Source organism: Eptatretus burgeri, chromosome 10 (assembly GCF_056783735.1).
Source record: "Eptatretus burgeri isolate ZD-2024b chromosome 10, Ebu_testis_v1, whole genome shotgun sequence".
Lineage (NCBI taxonomy): Eukaryota > Metazoa > Chordata > Myxini > Myxiniformes > Myxinidae > Eptatretus > Eptatretus burgeri.
In genome coordinates this window covers 31083878-31107990 of record NC_140970.1, presented here as the reverse complement: position 1 = coordinate 31107990, position 24113 = coordinate 31083878, and the positions used below count along the sequence as shown (strand labels likewise).

Sequence of the window (24113 nt, the reverse complement as noted above, 5' to 3'; positions counted from 1 at the left end):
GCTGTTTTCATTTTTATTACAGGCCCAACACATTTACAAAAATACTTGCAACTACCCAAAATATAAGTAGCAGCATTTTCTTCTACATCGACATGCATGTCCTTTTCCCATTCTTACACGTTCACGCCGTTGCAGCCATATACAGCATTAGACTTAACGAGGACACACAAACGCAAACAAATTTGCGGAAAGCAAGCAGAGGTGCAGCATCATGGTGCCAGGATGTCATTGAGATACGAGTCATCTAGCAGTCTGACCAACCAGTAAAAAGGTCTTATGCAATCGCATGGCCTACGACAAATAAAGGGCTGTTGGTCTTTGTGTACAGGTTTTGATGTTAAAAAGTTTGTTAGAACAGCATACAAACATACACTCAAACTATTTACAATATTCGAGAACTTAAACAGTTCCTATGCTAATCTATTGAAACATTTAATTTTGCCAAGCTTTATTGAAGACTTAACCACAGCCAAAGCAGAAAAAAAATAGATTTCTATCAGGTCAGGTCAGGTGTGGGAGCATAGGCCAGAGCAGCGCATCACTGTGTCCACTTTCTGACGGTATTCCAGGGGCCTCCGTCTGGCCATCCCCCAGGCAGATGCCTGGCCCATCCCCATCTCCTTGAGATGCTGATCAAGCTGCTGCAACCATGAGGCACGTGGTCGGCCCATTGGCCTCCTCCACTCATGAGGCTCCCTCGACACACTTTCCCGATTTCTACCACCAATCAATATAACAACTGTTCGAGCAAAGGATTCAGTACCGTGGACAGATGCGGGTGTCTCCAGGCTCGGAATCATTCAGGCTGCAATGTTGTGCTGGAACTACCCAACTGTGTCCTTGTGGGGTGCACTGTTTTCAGCTATTAACTGCTCTCCCCCCATACAGTCACAGCTGTGAGATTAAGAGCCGCAAGTAATAAGGCATTTCCCCAAAAGTCTCACGTGCCCTTTACCGCTCCGTGCGCAAATATACAGACTTTTTATCATGTCTGCAGGTTGAGAATGGTGTTGGCTTGCACCTGCCAAATGTGCATTTATGACTGTGGCTTATCCACATGCTCACTCTTCAATTAAATCATACCAGGAATCAATAATTTTGTTTACCTTGAAAGCAATACTTCTCCAATTGGCATGACCGATGACAAACAGATGATTTAAATTAGCTGGCTTGGTATTTTATAATTTAAACAATCATTTATGGTGCTGTAACAGTTTCATCGAGTACAAAAGACGAAGTATGTAATGCATATATACGTTCAATGTTTTTATAGGGTTGTGAAGCATTGATGAATCAAACCGATGCTTTTGACCAGAATTTAAGAAGTACAGTATTGCACATATTAAGTGGTAGGATGAATGCACAACTGTTTCAGAACAGCGTTTAATTTTTAAACATTGTGCTATGACCTTTTGAAAAATTAGTGAACATTATTTCACGCCAACAATGGCTCGGATGGATTTGTTGCTCGAATAGATGAAACACGATTACCAATATATAGTCTTATCAGTTTGGGCCTTAACAAATTGGAGTCGACCACCAGGGCATCGACAGACTACGTGGCGACCAATAATAAAGATGATCACATAACTTATTTGGAAAAATAAGAGGGGAAGGAATTTATTACCACGTCTAGTGGACAATGAGGAACGCAGACAATTTTAATGCTTGGTTGGATGTTTTTAGGATTTAGGAAATGATGCGCAGGAGGAGGCCATTCGGCCCATCATGTCTGCACCACACCAATAGCAGATTTAATAAATCCGTCGATACCCCTTCCCTTCGTGTGCAGCCTTTTGGTTGCTACACTGGTACTCATTTTGCCGACCTCAGAAGGATGACAGGCTGAGTCAACCCCCTGGTGTTAATTCAGCGTAAACAGGGCTTGAACTCAGGACCCTTGGATCCCAAGCCACCACCAGGTTATGAAACTTCACGCAACAAACCAAACATATTGGAAATCGATTTGTGGTTCTATTAACAAAAATAAGCCTGTCATATTACAAGGAGTCGGCGATTCACCACAAGCTTCAATGGAGAAACTGTGAGCAGGTGCTACACCCATGATGCTGAGATTACTACTCCTATCAGAGGTTGCATCACTGTACCGCCATGTAAAGTCTCGTGCACTTTTTTCTAAGAGGAACCAACACCAGCTCGACATTTTGATGACAAAGGATCCAACTGCTCTTATGGATCATATCAAGGGAAGATTCTTCATTCCCACTGTTTCTTCTTGAGATAAAGACAATCACATCAGTTGGAAGTACAGTGGTTAACCACCATTAAAGAGGTTTCACCAAGCTGCTTCTGAAAACAGTGCTCTGATTTTTTTTTTTTTTTTGAGAAAATGAGGTTCGAGTTTGTCACATCTCTTCAATCTGTTTCATCAATCTGAATGGCACAAAAGGGTGGTGAAGCATCCTCGTCCGCCAGATCCGACTCCAAGTGGTGTTTGTTGTTCCACAAATTGAAAGATTATCGTAAGGGCACCGGTTATACCAATATGCTATTGGTATCACATATTGGTTCTTTGAATATGCATCTGAAAGATGGCTCATTATTACCTGACCAGATAAGGATTATGGCCATGCCCAGAGGAGGGAAGATATCTTTGTGAAAGACTGCAGGAACTTTAATTTTTGTATATAGTGTTGGGACTTATAGAGGAGCAAGAACATAGAACAATAGAAAGAGAGAGAGGGGAATTGGGGACACCAGCAGCAGGATTGAGAGACAAGATAGAGGAGTGTGTGGGAAAGAATAAGGGCAAGGGGAGGACACAGGTGAACAAGATGGATACAGCTGCAAAGTCTCAATAACAAGTGGAAGGAAAAACTGGAAACCCAAAAAGAGGTTGCCTTGGGGAGGGTTAATGGGGACAGAAAAGATCATGATTTTGGTTGGGGGATGATCTGAGATTGTGATGAACAGCTCTCTTTCTTGAAGACCTGGAGGGAAGAATGAGATTGCAGAGAATGTGGAAGCTGGTTCCACGGGCAGGGGAGAAAAAAAAAAAAGAGACGATGAACGAATGAGTGGAGGAGAGCAGTGAGTCTGGATTTTGGGAGTTTCATCAGTAGAGGGTTACTGGCAGACCTTGTGCACCCCGCAGAAACATTTGAGGGAGGGGGGGGCAGAACGAAAAGGGCAGAGGGTGCAAGACCAGAGAGACCACTGACATGTAATCGGCCCATTAGACTCAGCTTCGTCATGGGAGATTCTAATGATTTTGAAGGTCTTGGTTTCCACGGCATCAACCTGAGCAAGGTGTGATGAAGGGGCATCAGCCCCGATGGGAGAGCAGTACTCCATGAAGTGGCAGATTAAGGCCTTGTTGGTAAATAAAAGTTCAGATGTGCCAAGGAAAGACATTGCATGATGGAGGCCACGACTGGCTTTGGAGGCGAACTTACATATGTGGTTTGCCAAAGAAAGATTATAGCTGATAGTGAGGCCCCAAAGTTTGAATGATTGCACTTCTTCAAGAGGATTGTTAAGTAAATGGGAAGATTACTACCCAGATGGTCTTTTCAGCGAGACAATGTGAGATATGAGGATTAAAAGACATTCAAATGTTTGACCGCTCATGATTCTATAAAGGTCTGAAGAAAGGGAAGAGGCTGTTACATGCCCATCCAAAGGATGAAGGATGTTACAGCAGAGGGTGTAGTCATTTGCAAAGAGAGAAAGAGGATTTTTCAGTCAGAAAGATCGTTGATGAAGATTACGAATAGGACAGGACCCAAACAGTGCCTTGGGGAACTGCAGTCTTGACAGAGGGAGATGAGAGGATCCCGGTGAGAGCCACACATTGGCTACAAGAGTAGAGGAAGTCAGTAAGCCATGTGTGGAGTTGGCCTTGTATGTCATAGGCAGAGAGTTTGGAGAGTAAGGTTCGATGCCTGACTGTATCGCATGCTCGAGATATGTCTCGAGAGACTGCCTTGATCTCATTTCGGAGATTGAGGGCCTCCATCCATTGTTGGGAGAGCAGAAGCAGCACGTCTCAGGTAGAGTGACCCTGGTCTGAATCCAAGCCGATGGTCTGAGGTCAGGCCGTTGCCTGGAGGGGAGCTGTTGTGCAATCATTTTGCCAATCAATAAACCAACTAATCAATGTTCCATTTTGTACACACCAGGGGGACCGTTGGTCCATCGGATCAAATTTTCATTGGTCTTCATAGCCTTGGGGCATTTTTGGTAGTCTGAATAAAAACAATAGGTTTCCCAGCCTGGAAGCCTTGGAACCCAAATAATAATAATGATTAGAGGTCTTTGAGGGTCTTTGTAGTCTAAAGGGCTAAAAGGTACAGCCCAATATTACGTAATTAATTCATAGACGTACGTAATACGCACACACACACACCTCAACTAACGTCTCTGATCATACTCTTCCTGGTCTCTCAATTAGCCCCCTTTCCATGCCGATCCCTCTACTGCCCCCATTCCACTCCCATGTATGTAATAAACAGATAACCACCTTCTCATTCTGCATGAAATTCGTTATTTGCTTCAATTTCCAATTCCCCAGTATATTTGGTATTGGCAATGGCACAAATCTTGCACCCAATGATGCATTTCTGCCTTCTTGTTTCTAAATTTGCTCATGCTCAGTTATGAACAATTTATCTGTGATATAAAGAACAATGCAGCACAACTTGGTGGTCACATTGTTTGATCCCTAATTATCCGCCAATCAATTCTTTCCCTGACACTAACGGCAGTTACACCTCAAAGCAAACCTATTCCTCACGGTAGATACATATTGTTGTGGTTGACGAAATTCGCAAACCACCATTCAGGTCCCGTAGGTGAGATATCTCTGTAAGTATATGTGTAGTTAGGCCCAAACCCGTTGTTTAGAGGGAATAAATGTCATTCATTCGGGCTGCGACCCTTTTAGATAGCCGTTTTTCTTTTACTATCTTTATTTCGGACCAGCCGCCATTACTACCACCACAACCACGTCTCAACAGCCATCACACAACAACCACCAACCGCAACGCCGCTTCACGCCAACAGCCACGACCTTTACCGTCACATCTCGCTCTCGCAACCATCGCATCACCGCCATTCCCGCGCCGCTTGTGGGCACCGATCCTGGACTCGTACAGGGCGCGCACCGAGCAGCGGGTGCAAAAACACCAGCCTTTCCGAGAAGTCGGATCAAGAACGATTCACGCCCACTTCTGTTCCGTCCTATCAGCGAGCGTGGGGCGATTTGGCCCCGCCTCCAGGTGCGTCGGAGTATAATCGCTATATGCAGATTCGCGGATCAAAAATCATTCACGCCCACTTTTTCTCTGTCCAATGGGGAGCCAGCCAGAGGTGAAGGGTCGAAGGTGAAGGAGCGAAGCCCCGGGGGCTATAAAGGGCCGCGTTCGCTCGCCGAAAAGGCAGTTGTTGAGGGAGTTTCTGAATCGGGAGAGAAAAAGAGTTTCTGAATCGCAGTTGGACGGAGTGGAGAGTGGGAGAGTTGGAGAGTTGTGGCGGCGGCGAAGGCAGTCGAGAGGGCGCTCGTGTCAGAGTCGGGGAGCTGCGGAGAGGGGAGGCCGGTAACGCGACCGAGGTCGCGGTGGAGACGCTCGTCGTGGGACCCAAGCCAGCGATATATCCTCATTCCCCCGAGCATCAACAACCCCCTCCTGTTTCCCCCCGCGCTGAGATAGTGTGAGAAGGGGGCCCCGTTCCCACCCCATTCCAGGCAGTGCCAGCGAGGCCCGCGGAGTCGGGGCGCCGCCGCCATCTTGCGGCTCATCACCAGACGGGTAGGCTCGACGCGGTCTCGGCCCCAGGCCCGTCTGCCCCCCCTCATCGTTGAGGGTGGTCCCTTTTTCTTTTGCTTTGAGTATATGTGTTGTCGGCGCCGTCTGTGAAGTAAAACTGTATAAGTGTTGCCGTGTGCTCGGTAGTCGGTAGTAGATCTGCATTGGTGCATTTGCTTTTTGTGCAGAATTGTTGTGTTTCTTCTACTTTTACATTTGCTTTTGGTGTATAATTGTATATGTGTGCTTTCAGTTTGCCGCGGAATAAATGTGCTTTATGTTGAACTGTTTTTCCCGTTTCGCTTCGTCTTTTCCTTTATTGAATCTCCATCTTACTTCACGTAAAGGGTTGGTCGTGGGCTAAATACGCCCAATAATTAATCGAACCGTCGAGGTTGACGATAACACCGCTCGGTTATCCCGATAGTACGGAACGGGTCGCTTAAAGTGGCCCGTGTCCGAAGTCGACCTGCGGCGAGGTGCGATCGCCCGGTCTACCCTCCGTGTGGGTACTTAGGTAGGTCGAATTTGGTGAGCAACCCTATCCCACGTGGGGGGCCGATTGGCACGATCGTGGTGAGGCCGAAAGGCCCACCCGTGGCTAGTTCCCGGCGTTAGTCCGAGAGGGTCACGACGGGATTGTCCGTCCGGTGGGCGACGTGCCGCGATTCGAGTTACGTGGCCGCTCGCACGCCGGCGGGCGCGAATCTGCAACAATATTAATCAAAGTAACGTGCTCACGATAAAATACAAACGATCATATGTCGGCCAGAAGAATCATCCGATTCCAAGCACTGTGCAGTCACGCAACACCGATTAGCTAACAATGCGGCTGAATGGCTGAACAACTTATTGGTTTGCCAAAATAACTTCCTGACTTTCCAAAGCTACAACACTGGGTTAAGACTAAGTGTGTATTTCGAACCATGGCTTTCAACACACAAACCATTTGCTTACAAATAGAGAGAGAAGCAGCACTAGTTCATCGATACCCTGCTCCGCTGCCTCAGTCATTCGCATTCCACAACGGTTCCATTGCCCTTTGTCATTTCGTCTTTCTGTGGCTTTGGAAAAACGCTTGGACTATGCAATGGTACACTGTTAACGTTACTTGTCTTTTGAGGGGCAGAGACAACCAAACAGCAGCAAAGGGTCAATTTTAGTCAATTCTAATGCGAGTTCTCAAACAAGAGTTTTGGGCATCTGCGTGCATGTCCGGTGCACCACCTGGTCTCCTGAGGATGCTTGTGCTCGAATGATTGTTCAACTTCAATACAGTACGTATCTCAAGACAATGTGGTATCTCTCAGGGTAATGATTTACATGATCCGACCAAAGGTCATGGGACAGGCACCCTGACCCCAATTGTGAGAAATGCCTGCAAATATGGCAGATTTGCTGAACAGGAAATGTCACCAACCAGCACAACATAAACAAGCAACAATCCCTTTGCTCAATTTCAGGAAATAACTCCCAGAGGAAGGAGTTTAGGGTTACGACGAGTAATGATGGGCATTCATCAGAAAATGTGTCGCTCAATGAGGACTATTTCAACCATCGTAGCCATCCCAAAATTGATTGCAGAGAACATCATGAAGTGGAACTACCGCAGGTAAACATCAACCTTGTTTATTGACAAGGAAGACCTTTGGGGGTGGGGGAAGGGGAAGGTCAAAACAATCACCTGAAGAGGGAAGAGAACCCTCCAGCATAGGTGGAACAAACATGAATCTTTTGTTGCACCAATGCTTGAGGTGACAGGTTTGGAGAAGAATTGAAAGTCAGGCAAACAAACAGCAGTGAAGTTCATCAAACCTTGCATTTCATGGAATGCCACGGTAGAGCTATTCAAGCCTTTTTTCAGTTGTCAATGCATGGGGTTGCATGACCATGCACAAACAGGTATTCCAGAGACTCAGACCATGGAAATGTGTTTTGTGGGGCAACAAACTCAAGGAGAGATTGTTAAAAGTCTAATGGTGGGGCCTGTGGAATGTGTTGGAATATTTAAATACAGGGTCAAAAACAACAGCTATCCAATCTGAAAACTCTGCTGTGCTCAGAGTGGAAGTTATTACCTCCAAATGATATTAGGGTAAGGGACGACGCTGTGATTAAGGAACAGGTAGGTCCGATAAGGTTTCTCAAGTAGCCACGTATCCACGATTGTTATACAATAATAAAATCCATGTGTTCCATGACTTTTGCTTGGCTCATGTATATTATGTCTGCGTCAGAGTGGCAACCCATCCAGGATTGTGCCCAATAGCCCAGGAGACTGCTTCGGCAGCACCGACGCTCTGCACAGAGTATGGTCCCAATGGATGGATGTATATTCTGTACTGGTTATATAATCCAATTGATCTTTTCACTCTTAAGATAGTGTACTGAGCTGTGGCTCATTGCGAATTTGATACTTTCCAAATCTATCCGGTGATAAGGAAAGAAGGTATTTCTGAGGTGTGCAAGCCATATTGCATTACACATATAGGAAGCCAACACACCCCAGTCAGCTCATCGTGACAATCTGCACAAGCTGTATAAAAGTGTCAGGTTATCCCCAAATGCCCTGTGTACCATGCCGTGGAGACATGAGAGTGGGTAGAAAGGGCACAGAGCGGTATCAAAGCAAACCAACATTGGGATATGTCAGACGTCAACATGTTTTGTGCGAAACCATTTCAAGAGAATTTATGGGTTCGTATTGCATTTCATAAGTACCTGAGTTTAGAGACAATATTCCTTTGCCCAACATTGGATGGAATGCAGAGTAATAAATAAAATTTTGTGTTTCTTGTTTTAAAACTACCCTATAGAGACAACCTAGATGGCTCTTCAGTGCAAATCTCTCTACTTTTGCTTTATTTTAGGAATGACAGCAGATTTGGGTCCCCAGACAAAATTGGATCTTATTCTCCCTCCGGTAACCAGAAATAGCAAGAACCGTGAAGACACAAACACATCATTCAGCTTGGTCGTCATTTCTGGCGCACCTCCAATTACCATTGGCTTTGTCGAGGGTGCACACTAGCAGCAAGCCTACTGCCCTCCATTGTATGCATACTCGGCTTTATTATGCATCACCAGGACTCCGTTGGCAAAGTAGAAGCTATCTGAGCGTGTGAGATATGGCCGAGCAATCATCTCTTCAACTGTAAAAATAACATGAGGGGAGGGGTGAAGAAGATTTGATATTCGAGGGAGGGGATCAAGATGGAAGATGTTACCATTGGAGGGGGATTCAAATACTATGTTGTCAAAGGTAAACAAATGATAGAGGTTTGACCCATATACATGAGAATGGCTGAGGGTAATAAAATGGGGGCAAGTGGGTTCTGATAACTGATGCAGCAGAGACTGCCCGACCGCTGGCGTTAACTCACCGAGAGAGTCAGAGAGAGCAGGAAATTCGTAAACCTGCTCCACAGAGTTGCGGGAGTTGGGGATGCAAAAGCCAAAGTCAAAATCGAAGCTTTTCAGGAGCTGATCACCAAAGTAATGGCGTTCAATCATACGGAACGCAGGCACAGGCTTCGATCCAACAGAGAATTCCACCCTGGTGGGCGGGGTGTGTGTGGGGGTTTAGGGAAGTGAAGAACACAATGTGGTTTGTGTTCTCAACATTACAACCTCTCAACGTTACCTCCTTCGGTTTAAATGACCGTCGCCAGATATCAATCGCTCCACCATGCTAATAAGAACGTGTGGGTTTCGTCAGCACTTTGCTCACTTGTTCTTTTGTCGCTCTCAGCTGAACAATTTGCTCGTGATTCCGAGATCCCCGGTTCAAATCCCGTAGACTGTCTACGAGTACTAATATCCCTGTAATTCATGTTTAAAATACACCAATGCCTCCTGATACACTTGTCCCATACGTGTACAAGTTCTGGCATCAGCCTTGGATCAGAGTTTTGAAATAAATGAATATACACATTGATAGATAAATAAAGTGTGCAAAGAGCGCGAGAGAGCTGGAAACAGAAAAACAGCTGGGAGCCCTGGTCATAGGGTACAACCTTTTAACTGATCTTATACCCCAAAGCGCTGTGCCGACGATATGGTGTGAGCACGAGGGTGACGAGGTGTGCAGTGCAGAAACGTGTGCTTTGTTACGTTGCCCCAACGGTGCGGAGTCGTAGAAATGCTGGAGTGAACTGGTATCGAACAAAACGTCCGGCAGTCGATTCTTCCTCAGCCTCGCCATCATCTTCAACATCCTCAAAGGTCTCAGGGACATCACCTCGTCCTGCCAAAATGTGCCACCATGGAAACACAGTCATGCTCGGACAGAGCACACTCGAATTTAAAGGAAATAAATTGCTGTTTTTGGTACGATACGAACACAATTTGAAATTATTCTTAAAACCTATTCCTTATTGAACCATTTCCTCTCACATCGTGATCCCAAAGGGTTTGCAAAAAGACAAACTAAACACGTTGTGTTCTATATTTATGCCGTAACTATGGTGACTGTCTGCTCGTCCGTGAAGGTTGGGAGGCATTCATTGTCTTGGCCTTTTAATAAACGCACCACTTAACATTTCATCGCACGCATGCACAGAAGAACATTTGGGAAACAGTATCGATGCTCATCGTCACGAAGCAATAACCATTTGGCCATTTATCACACGGACATTACCATGGGGAGGCTTGGTGATCTCGAATAGAATGGTGCCAGTGTCCAGGTCCCGAATCTTGAATCGCGTGAACTCTATCCCAAATACGTTGTCTTTCGGAGAACACAGGTAACCTTTCAAACAGGTACAAAAAGTGAGCATATGAGAATTTTATTGTCAAGAGAATGGGCATATTTTAAATATTTATTCCATTGTGAGGGCAAGCAGGAAACTGGTTCGGGATGTCACTGTAAATCCAACAATGACTTTGAAAAATCTGTAAGGATCTATTTACGAGATGGGGATCGCGTTCAATCAATCAGCAATATCACGTTCCCTTCACAAAGCTGGCCTCCATGAACAGGTGGCAAGAACGAAGCCATTATTGAAAAAGACGCATCTAAAAGATCGTATGGAGTTTGCAAAAAATCATCTTAATGAAACTGTAGGCATGTGGAGAAAGGTTTTGTGGTCAGACGAGGCAAAAATTGAACTTTTTTGTTGAAATAAAAAGTGTTACATCGAGTGCAATCCCAACACTGCACATCACCAAGTCAACTCTATCCCTACTATCAAGCATGGTGGTGGCAGCATCATGTTATGGGGCTGATTTTCATCAACAGGGACTGGCAAGCTTGTCAGGATCAAAGGGACGATGGACGGTACAAAGGACAGGAGATCCTAAATGAAAACCTGCTTGAGTCAGCCATGAATCTGAAACTGGGTAGGAGATTCACATTTCAGCAGGACAATGATCTGAAACACAAAGCTAAAGCTACACTGGAGTGGCTGAATAAAAAGAAAATAAATGTTCTTGAGTGGATCCAGTGAAAGTCCTGACATGAACCTAATTAAACATTTATGGTGAGACTTGAAGATTGCAGTCCATTGACGATCCCCATCAAACTTGGCAGAACTCAAAAAATTTTCATGTGAGGAATGGGAAAATATTTCAACATCTCACTGTGCAAAGCTGGAAGAGACCTACCCAGAAATACTCATGGTAGTCATTGCTGCAAAAGGTTCTTCCACCAAATACTGACCTAAAGCCGCCGTCACACCTTGACGTTTTAGCCAGCGTATAGCAACATATCAAAATGTATGTAAAACGTAGGCGTACGGTGAACTATTGATGTTTTTTTTTTAAGTTTTTGGCGTATTTATAACGAGTTGGACGTATGCATAACGTGTTAGTAACGTACACAGAACGTTTCAATAACATATAGATAACTTATACTAACGAATGCTTAGCGTGTTGTTGGCGTTCACAACCTATGCCCAACGATAGTCTAACGTATACATAGCGCGGGGCAGCGTATCGCCGACGATCACGTGGTGTAGCCTATAAAAAGGCTGCCGCTCGACGATTCAAATCATAACCGCACGAGACATCGAAGTGTCAAGGCCCTGTCACACCTTGACGTTTTAGCCAGCGTATGCCGACGTATGAAAAATTTGCCAAATACGCTGGCACACGAATACGTTATGGGTAAATTTTGTTCTATGTTAAGAGCATGCTGAAGCACGCTGGCATACGTCGTAGTACGCCGAGCTCGTTGACAAATTTTAACGTATGCCAGCGTATGACTCACACATTCCGCATACGCTGGTCATAAGTTGTCGGCATGTTATGCGATCGTTGACACACGTCGACACACGTTACTTGTAAGTTACTCATAAGTCAAAACGCGTCGAGGTAATGTTTAGCGTACCCGAAACTTATTTCTAACCTATGAGTAACGTGCTTTGAACCTATGAGTAACGTATCTCCAACACATATTGACGTATTTGACGTCTTCTGGACGACCACAGAACGTGTTTCTAACTTACAGATTCCGTATAATGGCGTGTTGGCAGCATTTTGGGGAATTTGTATATAAAAATGGGCTTCACAGGAGGAACCCGTCAGTGTTCCAGACTCCATGTTTTTTGTTTTTTTATTCGGCATGACGGTGATGTTGACACTTCGATTTCTAGTGCGGTTATGATTGAAATCGTTGAGCGGCAGCCTTTTAATTATATTATATTATAACCGCACTAGAAATCGAAGTGTCAACATCACCGTCATGCAGAAGAAAAAAAAAAAAAATACCTCGACGCGTTTTACCTCGACGCGTTTTGACTTATGAGTAACTTACAAGTAACGTGTGTCGACGTGTGTCAACGATCACGTAACGTGCCTACAACAAGTTACTCAAAGGTTAGAAATAAGTTTCAGGTACGCTAAACATTACCTCGACGTGTTTCGACTTATTAGTAACGTGTGTCAACGATCGCGTAACGTGCCTACAACTTATGGCCAGCGTATGCGGAACGTGCGAGTCATACGCTGGCATACATTGAAAAATTTTGAGCATGTTAAAATTTGTCGACGAGCTCGGCGTACTACGACGTATGCCAGCGTGCTTCAGTGTGCTCTTAACGTATACAAAACTTACCCATAACATATTCGACGTGTTTCCAGCGTTTTGGACAAATTTTTCATACGTCAGCATACGCTGGCTAAATCGTCAAGGTGTGACAGTGGCTTAAGGGGCTGAATACTTTTACAACCAGTGAATTTTAATTTGTACATGTTTTTTGGAGGTATTCCCGACATGCAATCTTTCCCACGACACCTGGGTTTAGTTTGATCTCTTCAGTTAAGAATAAAAAGTTCAGTTGGAAAAGATGCTTCTACATAAGTTGTAATTCATCTAAATGTGACATTATTGGTCGGGGGTGAATACTTTTGCAAGCCACTGTATTTTATTTTAAAACCCATCTTCATTAAAACAAGATATCTGGGGATCACAAAGCGATCACCAAAGGTAAGCTTCTCCCAGCCAACATATGACCTTGACCTTCAACATTTAGGGATAAGAGTGTAAATCAAGTAAATGTGTCCCATCTACAATCTACCTTTATAAAACACAATGTATATTTGTGTGTTTGTGTATTTGTCTGTCCCCCTTCATAAGGATGATTAAAGAAGGGTTTTAAAGGCCAATCTTTTAACACGACTCTGAGTTCACTATGTTCAATTTTTTTCAGGATTAAAAAAAAAAAAAAACTCGAAAAACATTTTCCATGAAAGAGTAATGACGTCTCTTGTTTTGGAAATGTAGACGGTGACTTGCAACCGGGCCTCAAATGGCGGTGTTCAGAAGCGTTTTTAAAAATAACAAGAAATACAAGGCGCAGGGAGGTGAAATTCGCTGCACGTGATGTGTAATGCGCCAGAGTAAAACGAGTGTTCATTTACATACGTGTGATGTCAAATAAATAAAGAAGATATAAGCACACCTGACGCTAGGCCGAGAGTTCAAGCTTTGGCATGCTCACAAGGCTGTACCCTCAAAATGAAAGGTGCCAGAAGATAAAGAAAATAGAGTAACATTTGTGCATGTAGTGTTTTAAAATAATGCTTTTTCTTGCTACAAAACATATCTTCCAGTCTCTGAATATTTCAAATAAAATAATTCCAATCCGTCATTTTTGACGGGCTTTTAAACTAGTCTATCCAGAAAACTCATCATGAAAATCAGAAGAAAATTATTCAAGTTGTGATCAAAAACGTTGTTATTTGATAATTCGGTCACAATCTGAAAAAAGTAGGTCAAGAACACGAATCAAATATCGGGTGCACAACTTCAGTGCAGGTACATGATTATGATGCAAGAACATCTTGGAAGGCCAAGCAGTCTGAGATTCCGCATTGGCAAAATTGAATGGACAAAAACACCACATTATTCTTTTCCAATCGCAATTTGACACTGACCTTTATCCCGGAGGGGTATGATGTAAATCAAACGAAATTCTCCTTTCTCTAGAGGCTATGTCGAGAGGGCAATTTTGTTCTGATCAGCCAAAGCTTCGTGTTTTTATTTTTTTTTGTATACCTTGTTGAGACTCGTATGAGAGCTAACACACAACACACATCAAGGGGGGCATGAGACAAGAGGGGCGAGAGTGGGAAGGACAAAGCAGTGGGGATCAGAGACATTAGGAGATCTATGGACGGGAGAGGGATGGGAATTTTAAGGAGATGGGTTTGGGGTGGATTAACGGGGGAAGAAAAGATCAAACAAGCCGGTAGGCGACGAGGGATTCGCTAGGATTGAAGCGCTGGATACGATGCTTTTCATTCTGACTGATCCACCGACGAAGATTCATTGCCAAGACATATTGGTTCACATACAATTGTTCCTCTGCCTGGCAAGATTTTTCCTATTGCGTATTTTGCCAACTGGCACTCCTCATAAAAAATGACGGTAAATAGACACCCTATTTTTGAAGGATTATCATTTGAAAAATAATCGGTTTGCTGGTTTGTGCTGTGGAGCCTCGCATTGCGCACACACACACACACACACACACACACACACACACACACACACACACACACACACACACACACACACACACACACACACACACACACACACACACACACACACACACACACACACACACACACGGAAAACCCGATAAACTTTTCTCAATGCTCTTGTTTGACCACACCTCCTGAGCCACACAATATTTTTCATAAGCCACGCCCACTTTCCTACGCCTCTCCCACTTTAAATAATAAATAATTGGAGGTGGTGTGTGGGTCGTGGAATCATTTTCGGTAAATAAATAAATAATTGGAGGTGGTATGTGGATCATGGAATTGTTTTCGGTAAATAAATAAATAATTGGAGGCGGAGTGTGGGTCGTGGAATCATTTTCGGTAAATAAATAAATAATTGGAGGTGGTATGTGGATCATGGAATTGTTTTCGGTAAATAAATAAATAATTGGAGGCGGAGTGTGGGTCGTGGAATTGTTTTCGGTAAATAAATAAATTGAAGGTGGTGTGTGGATCGTGGAATAGTTTACGGAAAATAAATAAATAATTGGAGGTGGTGTGTGGGTCGTGGAATCGTTTTCGGGAATTTATAATTAATTGGAGGTGGAGTGTGGGTCGTGGAATCGTTTTCGGTAAATAAATAAATAATTGGAGGTGGTGTGTGGGTGGGGAATCGTTTTGGGGAATTTATAATTAATTGGAGGTGGAGTGTGGGTCGTGGAATCGTTTTCGGTAAATAAATAAATAATTAGAGGTGGTGTGTGGGTCGTGGAATCGTTTTGGGGAATTTATAATTAATTGGAGGTGGAGTGTGGGTCGTGGAATCGTTTTCGGTAAATAAATAAATAATTAGAGGTGGTGTGTGGGTCGTGGAATCGTTTTGGGGAATTTATAATTAATTGGAGGTGGAGTGTGGGTCGTGGATCGTTTTCGGTAAATAAATAAATAATTGGAGGTGGTGTGTGGATCGTGGAATCGTTTTGGGGAATTTCTAATTAATTGGAGGTGGAGTGTGGGTCGTGGAATCGTTTTCGGTAAATAAATAAATAATTAGAGGTGGTGTGTGGGTCGTGGAATCGTTTTGGGGAATTTCTAATTAATTGGAGGTGGAGTGTGGGTCGTGGAATCGTTTTTGGTAAATAAATAAATAATTGGAGGTGGTGTGTGGATCGTGGAATCGTTTTTGGAAAATAAATAAATAATTGGAGGTGGTGTGTGGGTCGTGGAATTGTTTTCAGTAAATAAATAAATAATTGGAGGTGGTGTGTGGATCGTGGAATTATTTTCGGCAAATAAATAAATAATTGAAGGTGGTGCGTGGGTCGTGGAATCGCTTTCGGTAAATAAATAAACATATTATTAGAAATCCACAAAGACAGAAATGCCGGTGCTTCCATTTATTTTGGATCCTTTTCACTTTGGTCAATAACGTTTGGATCGAGGAGAGATCGAAGGTGGAACGACAGTGTAGTTCCTTACAAACACTGTATACACACCTTAAATGACGGTAAATAGACAACCGATTTTTGAAGGACTACCATTTAAAAAATAAAACCTCAATCAAAAATCAGCTCGAGTAAAATTTTCCAAATATCTCGAAGTGTTTAATTCCGAAGTCTTGTTTCTCGACATTCAAAACTGAAGGACAAGTATTGAAAATACTGTACGCGGTTTTTCAGCCACTGCACAGCAACGGGTGGTTGCTCGGCAACTAAATTCAAACGCGCACATTCCTAGTATATATATATTCCACCTGTTGGCAAAGTTTCATCGAAATTGGTTTGCTGGTTCGTGCTGTGGAGCCTCGCGTTGCACACACACACACACACACACACACAGACACAGACACAGACACAGACACAGACACAGACACAGACACAGACACAGACACAGACACAGACACAGACACAGACACAGACACAGACACAGACACAGACACAGAGACAGAGACAGACACAGACACAGACACAGACACAGACACAGACACAGACACAGACACACACAGAGACACACAGAGACACACAGAGACACACAGAGACACACAGAGACACACAGAGACACACAGAGACACACAGAGACACACAGAGACACACAGAGACACACAGAGACACACAGAGACACACAGAGACACACAGAGACACACAGAGACACACAGAGACACACACACACACACACACACACACACACACACACACACACACACACACACACACACACACACACACACACACACACACACACACACACACACACACACACACACACACACACACACACACACACACACACACAAAACCTGACAACAAGGGATATCTAGCATATATAGCGAATCCAATATTTGGATGGGGATGATAAGAGGTGGTGGTGAACAGCTGTTTTGAAGGCCTGGAGGGAAGAATGGGATTGAACAGAGTGAGGGAGTTTTTTCCAAAGGCGGGGAAAAAAAGAGGAATGAAAGAGTGAAGGTGAGCAGTGATTCGTGATTTTGATAGATTTACCAGAAGGCGGTTGTTGGCGGACCTTGAGCACCCTGCGGAAATATGGTGAGGACAAATCGCAGACAGAGCAGTGGGGGGGGGGGGGCGAGACTGGCTAGGAGACGGTAGAAGACAGAAAGACCACCGACCTGCCTGCGGTGAGACAGTGAGAGGCCCAATACAAAGACTCAGCCTCATCGCGGGAGATGCCAATGATCCGAAATGCCTTGGTTTCCACAGCGTGAAGCCGAGAAAGGTGGGAGGCAGGAGCAGCAGCCCAGAGGGGAGAGCAGTACTCCATCAGGCTGTGGACAAAAGCTTTCTATGTGGTCAGGAGCTCAGGTGGGCCGAGGAAGGACTTTGCACGACGGAGGATTCCCAGTCGGCGACTGGCTTTGGAGGCGAGGTTTGAAATGTGGCTTTCCCAGGAAAGATCATGGCAGATAGTGAGACCCAGAAGCTTGAAAGAAAGGACTTCTTCCAGAGGGTTGTTGAGAAAGTGGATGGGGGAGAGGGGGGTTTCCAAACGGTCCTTTCGGAGAGACATAATGAGAGTGTGAGATTTGTCCGGATTGAAAGACATGTTCCACATGTCGGACCAGTTTGTGATTTTACCCAGATCTGCAGAGAGTGAAGAAGCTGCTACTTGCCGGAGTGAGGGATGACAGATGGTACGGCAGAGGGTGGAGTCATCAGCAAAGAGATAAAGAGGATTTTCCAGAGAGTTGGAGAGATCATTGATGAAAACCAGAAAAAGAACAGGGCCCAGAACGCTACCTTGAGGAACTCCAGCCTGGACAGGAAGAGGGGATGAGAGAACTCCATTTAGGGCCACACGTTGGCTGCAATAGGAAAGGAAGTCTGCGAGCCATGAGTGGAGATGGCCTTGGATACCATAGGAAGAGAGTTCGGTGAGCAGCGCAGGGTGCCAGACTGTGTCAAAAGCACGCAATATTTCTTTTGAGATGGCTCTGATTTCATGGCATTGAGAATCTCCATCCATTGTTAGGAGAGCAGAAGCAGCATATCCAGGATCGAGTGACCTGGTCCGAGACCAAATTGATGATCTGAAATCAAGCCATTGGAGAAGAGGAAGGATTTAATGTCTGAAGCGGTAATGGATTCCATAACGTTGCTGATGATTGAGAGAAGGCTGATTGGTCTGGAGTTGCAGGGATCTGTTTTAGCACCTTTTTTGTTCAGGGCAGTAATGTTTGCCGATTTCCAAGTAGATGGCAGATAACCTTGAGCAAATTAGAGAAGGTGAGCAAGAGCAGAGGAGCAGGTTTTAGGACACGTGGGCTGATGCCGTATGGACCGGTTGCAGAATCTGAGTCAAACTGTTTTGGTCAAAAATGTTAAAATGTCTACAATTGGGTCATGACCTTAAAATTAGGTCAAGGTCAAAATATACCACCACCACATACTTTCTAATCCCATTATTGATGCAAAATTTCATTCTGAAAATCCCAGCCGGTTGCGAGATGGAGCTTGTATTTTGGCAGAAAAACATAAATGGTGGTTTCTTTCTTCGAGGAATGTAAGAAACTGAGGGACCATTAAAATCTGGTGGCACTAATTGTAAAAACAAATTCTACAACAGGTTTAAGCCTTCCCCTACCCTGAAGGGGGGAGCTTAACTGGATAATCGCATGAAGCTTTTCATATCACAACCAACAGAGTCTCACAAATATGATCGCGTGCATCACTCTTGCTTGACTTAGTGTAATTATTGAACCCCCATGGTTAAAAACTGCATTGAACAAACCCACCGTTTAATAAAAGGCTGCAAAGGTGCCATGATTTGGTCCAACCAACACAAGGTGTTCATATGGATATTCTTTATGGCAGAGGTGAGCAAACGTGGCTACGCTACAGGTAAGAACATTACACGTACTTCTCCAGATTGGTCGAGCCAATGGCATTAAAAGTAAGACTTCAAAGCCTGTCATGAGGAAGAGGCCAACAACTGGGGTGAGGTCTTCAGGGTGAGTCATAAAGCTTTAGTAAACTGCCGAACAATATGGTGAAAGGTTGAAATGAATAATATTTTTTTTGAGTATACATTGTTGAGGCTCGTAAGAGAGCCAACACACAAAGCACAACAATGGGGGCATGAGACAAGAGGGGCGTGAGAGGGAAGGAGAAAACAGTGGGTAACAGGGAGACATAGGAGATCTGTGGAAGGGAGAGGGATGGGGTGGGGAACACGGGGTATAGAAGATGGATATTACAGGGACTTTCAGGACCTTGCACGTCGGAACTTTTGGGAAGAAAGGCAGGGAATTTGAAGGAGGTGGGTTTGGGATGGATTAACGGGGGTAGAAAAAAAATCGTGGTTTTGGATGGGGGAAGATAAAAGGTGGTGGTGAACAGCTGTTTTGAAGACCTGGAGGGAAGAATGGGATTGGAGGGAGTGTGGGAGTTTGTTCCAAAGGCGGGGAAAAAAAGAGGAATAAAAGAGGGAACGTGAATAGTGATTCGAGATTTTGGCAGCTTCACCAGAAGGGGGTTGCTGGCGGAAATATGGGGAGGGCATATCGCAGACAGAGCGGGGGGGGGGAGGAAGGGGCGAGACCGGAGAGGAGACGGGAGAAGACAGAAAGACTGACCTGCCAGCAGTGAGGGAGTGAGAGGCCCAAAGACAGCCTCACCGCGGGAGATACCAATGATCCTAAACACCTTGGTTTCCACAACATGAAACCAAGAAAGGTGAGAGGCAGGAGCACCAGCCAACAGGGGAGAGCAGTACTCCATCAGGCTGTGGACGAAAGCTTTGTATGTGGTCAGGAGCTCAGGTGGGCTGAAGAAGGACTTTGCACGACAGATGATGCCCAGTTGGCAACTGGCTTTGGAGGCCAAGTTGGAAATGTGGCTTTCCCACGAAAGATCATGGCAGATAGTGAGACCGAGAAGCTTGAATTAAAGAATTTCTTCCAGAGGATGGTGAGAAAGTAGAGGGGTGGGGGGGGGGAGGTTCCAAACAGTCGTTTCGGAGAGGCATAGAGAGAGAGTGTGAGATTTGTCAGGATTGCAAGACATGTTCCATGTGTTGGACCTGTTTGTGATTTTACCCAGATCTGCAGAGAGCGAAGAAGCTGCTGCTTGCCGGTCTGTGGGATGACAGATGGTACGGCAGAGGGTGGAGTCATTAGCAAAGAGATAAAGAGGATTTTCCAGAGAGTCAGAGAGATCATTGGTGAAAACCAGAAAAAGAACAGGGCCCAGAACGCTGCCTTGAGGAACTCCAGCCTGGACAGGAAGTCTGTGAGCCATGAGTGGAGATGGCCTTGGATACCATAGGAAGAGAGTTTGGTGAGCAGGGCAGGGTGCCAGACTGTGTCGAAAGCATGCGATATGTCTACGGATATGACTGAATTCACGTCTGGCATTGAGGACCTCCATCCATTGTTGGGAGAGCAGAAGCAGCATATCCAGGATAGAGTGACCTGGTCTGAAACCAAATTGATGATCGGAAATCAAGCCATTGGAGAAGAGGTAGGATTTAATGTCGAAAGCGTTTATGGATTCCATAAACTTGCTGATGATTGGGCGAAGGCTGATTGGTCTGAAGTTGCAGGGATCTGTTTTTGCAACGTTTTTGTGCAGAGCGGTAATGTTTGCTGATTTCCAAGCAGATGGCAGATGGCAGATGACCTTGAGCAAATGAGAAGGTGAATAGAACAGAGAGAGGGTGAGCAAGAGCAGAAGAGCAGGTTTTTAGGACACGTGGGTTGATGCCGTCTGGACCGGTTGCAGAATATGAGTCGGGGTTTGACAGCAAGCTCTCCACCTTGTCAGAAGAAAAGGACAGAACCCAGGGACAGCTGGGTGTGATGGGTACCGAAAGCGGTGTTTCGGACACAATATTTAGATGCAAACACAGTATTTATGCCTTCAGCCTTTTAAATGTAATGCAACATGAGGCAAATTGTCGGACTGTGGTTTGTATTTAAAAAACAACGACAGCAATGAAGACGTGCGACTCGGCACAGACTGCCAAACAACCCCAGGGGACAACCTCTCGATTCTGGTGTTTGGGAAGTGGCACTACGTCTTGTGCAAATGAGGTCAACGGGTTAGAAATTTGAAAACACATGAAAAAAGAACCAATTTATATCATCTGGAAGCCTTTCATAATTAATCAAAGCATTCCTTTAAAATGCTTTGTTACGACTCTCTCATGTCCTTTATATTCCACATTACCTTTGTACGCTGTACCACAGACACTGTCCTCATAAAACTCAAATCAAAATATGCCCAAGAGTGAGGGAAACAATTCATCACAATATGACCGCCCTTCAGGTGCCATTGATTCATGTCATTACCATTATATGGACAGAACAGAAGCACCTACAAGTTCTCTCAATGGTCTCATCAGCCTCCTATACTTAGAATATATCAGAGAATTTGCAAAAGCACCGATTTACGAGACATCAGTAAGAAATCGTTTTATCTGTCGGAATGAGTTCCAATGGTCTCATTAAATGTTACAAAAAAAATTCAATCACACGATTAAAGAATCGTGCGCTGCTTCTCTCCAAAGATTACAAACATGTTGTCATCATGGAATCTTATGTAAAATGGAGATGGTATATTGGTTTTTCGTTTGATGAGTGATGTGACGAGCTCATGGTCAGAGGGAATCGAGAGTCTCGCAACAAGAGGATTGAAAATGGATCACGATTTCCAAGGGCACAAGTGCAAGGATATGGATGAACCGGACGTACACTGTTGGCGTTTAAGGGAACACAACGCACAAGCAGCTGTTTCTACGAGATAAATCTTATCGATAGGAAATAATCAGCTCACAAAAAACGGCATGCAATGGTGGGTAGGGGTTACTCCAAGTAGGTAAGAGCAGAATGGTCGGGGGAGTTGGTTTGGGAGTTGATGGAATTAAAATATCTAGAAATACGTGCTCCTGGGGATGGGGGAAGAGGGGGACTTTATTTTGTGAAAAAAAAAAAACTGCACAAACTCAACCTTTCAAGACATTCTAACCAGCGGTGCATGAGTGCAATGAAGTCAAACAAAACTAAGGAACACACAGATGTCTAATTGTGATAAAAAAAATTTACCCATTTTCATGCAAAAGTAAAAACAATTTGTTGGTGGCCATCTCAACTTAGCAGAACATTTCCATGTGCACCACATGTACAACCACCAAGTTGCAATGCGTTGTTTTCCACAAACACATATATTTTGAATGCATTCCCCAATATCTACGATGACTGTAGTTTTTGTTTTCATAATGCTACAACACAGATAATTTGTTGATACGAGAATGATTATTTATTTTTGTTTGCATTGTCGAGGCTCATATGAGAGCTAACACAAAACGCACAGCAAAGGGGGGTGGGAGGGGGGGGGCATGAGACAAGAGGGGTGGGAAAGGGAAGGACAAAACAGTGGGGAACACGGGGTATACAAGATGGACATTACAGGAACTTTCAGGAAGAAAAGCAGGGAATTTGAAGGAGGCGGGTTTGGGGTGGATTAACTGGGGTAGAAAAGATCGAGGATTTGGATGGAGGAAGATAAGAGGTGGTGGTAAGCAGCTGTTTTGAAGGCCTGGAGGGAAGAATGGGATTGAACAGATTGTGGGAGTTTATTCCAAAGGCGGGAAAAAAGAGGAATGAAAGAGTGAAGGTGAGCAGTGATTCATGATTTTTGTAGTTTTACCAGAAGGGCGTTGTTGGTGGACCTTGATCACCCTAAGGAAATATGGTGGGGACATATCGCAGACAGAGCAGGGGGGCAAGACCGGAGAGGACACGGTAGAAGACAGAAAGACAACTGACCTGCCTGCGGTGAGAGAGTGAGAGGCCCGAAGACTCAGCCTCATCGCGAGAGATACCAATGATCCTAAATGCATTGGCTTCCACAGCGTGAAGCCAACAAAGGTGAAAAGGAGGAGCAGCAGTCCAGAGGGGAGAGCAGTACTCCATCAGGCTGCAGACAAAAGCTTTGTATGTGGTTAGGAGCTCATGTGGGCCGAGTAAGGACTTTGCGTGACGGAGGATTCCCAGTCGGCGACTGGCTTTGGAGGCCAGGTTGGAAATGTGGCTTTCCCATGAAAGATCATGGCAGACAGTGAGACTCACAAGCTTGAATGAAAGGACTTCTTTGAGATATGGCTCTGATTTCATGTCTGACATCGAGGACCTCCATCCATTGTTGGGCAGAAGCAGCATATCCAGGGTAGAGTGGCCTGGTCTGAAACCGAATTGATGATGGGAAATCAGGCCATTCGAGAAGAGGAAAGATTTAATGTTTGAAGCGATGATGGATTCCATAACCTTGCTGATGATTGGGAGAAGGCTGATTAGTCTGTAGTTGCAGGGATCTGTTTTTGAACCTTTGTTATGCAGAGTGGTAATGTTTGCTGATTTCCAAGCAGATGGCATATGACCTTGAGCAAATGAGAGGGTGAATAGAACAGAGAGAGGGTGAGCAAGAGCAGAGGAGCAGGTTTTTTGGACATGTCGGCTGATGCCGTCTGGACCGGTTGCAGAATCTGAGTCGAGGTTTGACAGCAAACTCTCCACTTTGTCAGAACAAAATGACAGAGTCCAGGGACAGTTGGGTGCATACAGGTGGTTAAGGTGGGTACAGAAAGCGATGGGTTTCAGACACAAGATTTAGATGCAAACACCGAGTTTAGGCATTCAGCCTTTTCACGTATAGTGTCAGCAGTGCGGCCATTTGAGGTAAGGGAGGGGATGGAGGGGGAACATACAGCAGAAACAGATTTGATTAGACGCCACCAGGATTTGGAGGAGCGAGAGAGGTTTGAGAGTTCAGACTTGAGATGAGAAAGATGTTGTTTTCTGGCTCTCCTGAGGGTAGATACACACTTGTTCCGAGCTTTATGAAAGGAACTGAGATTACCCTCAGTTGGGTTTGCTTTGCATGA

At 44.7% G+C, this 24113-nt stretch overlaps 1 protein-coding gene across 1 annotated transcript in view; it reads right to left on the bottom strand.

Moving 5' to 3' along the window:
• UNC119B (unc-119 lipid binding chaperone B) overlaps positions 1-24113 on the bottom strand; it is a 44930-nt gene continuing 20817 nt past the window's right edge. The window contains exons 2-5 of the mRNA XM_085897736.1: positions 10408-10518; positions 9882-10014; positions 9152-9324; positions 1-8920 (exon numbers count right to left, since the gene is read on the bottom strand). Of these exons, the coding sequence (XP_085753862.1) occupies positions 8808-8920; positions 9152-9324; positions 9882-10014; positions 10408-10518 (530 nt within the window). The 3' untranslated portion in view covers positions 1-8807. The remainder of the gene's footprint in view (positions 8921-9151; positions 9325-9881; positions 10015-10407; positions 10519-24113) is intronic.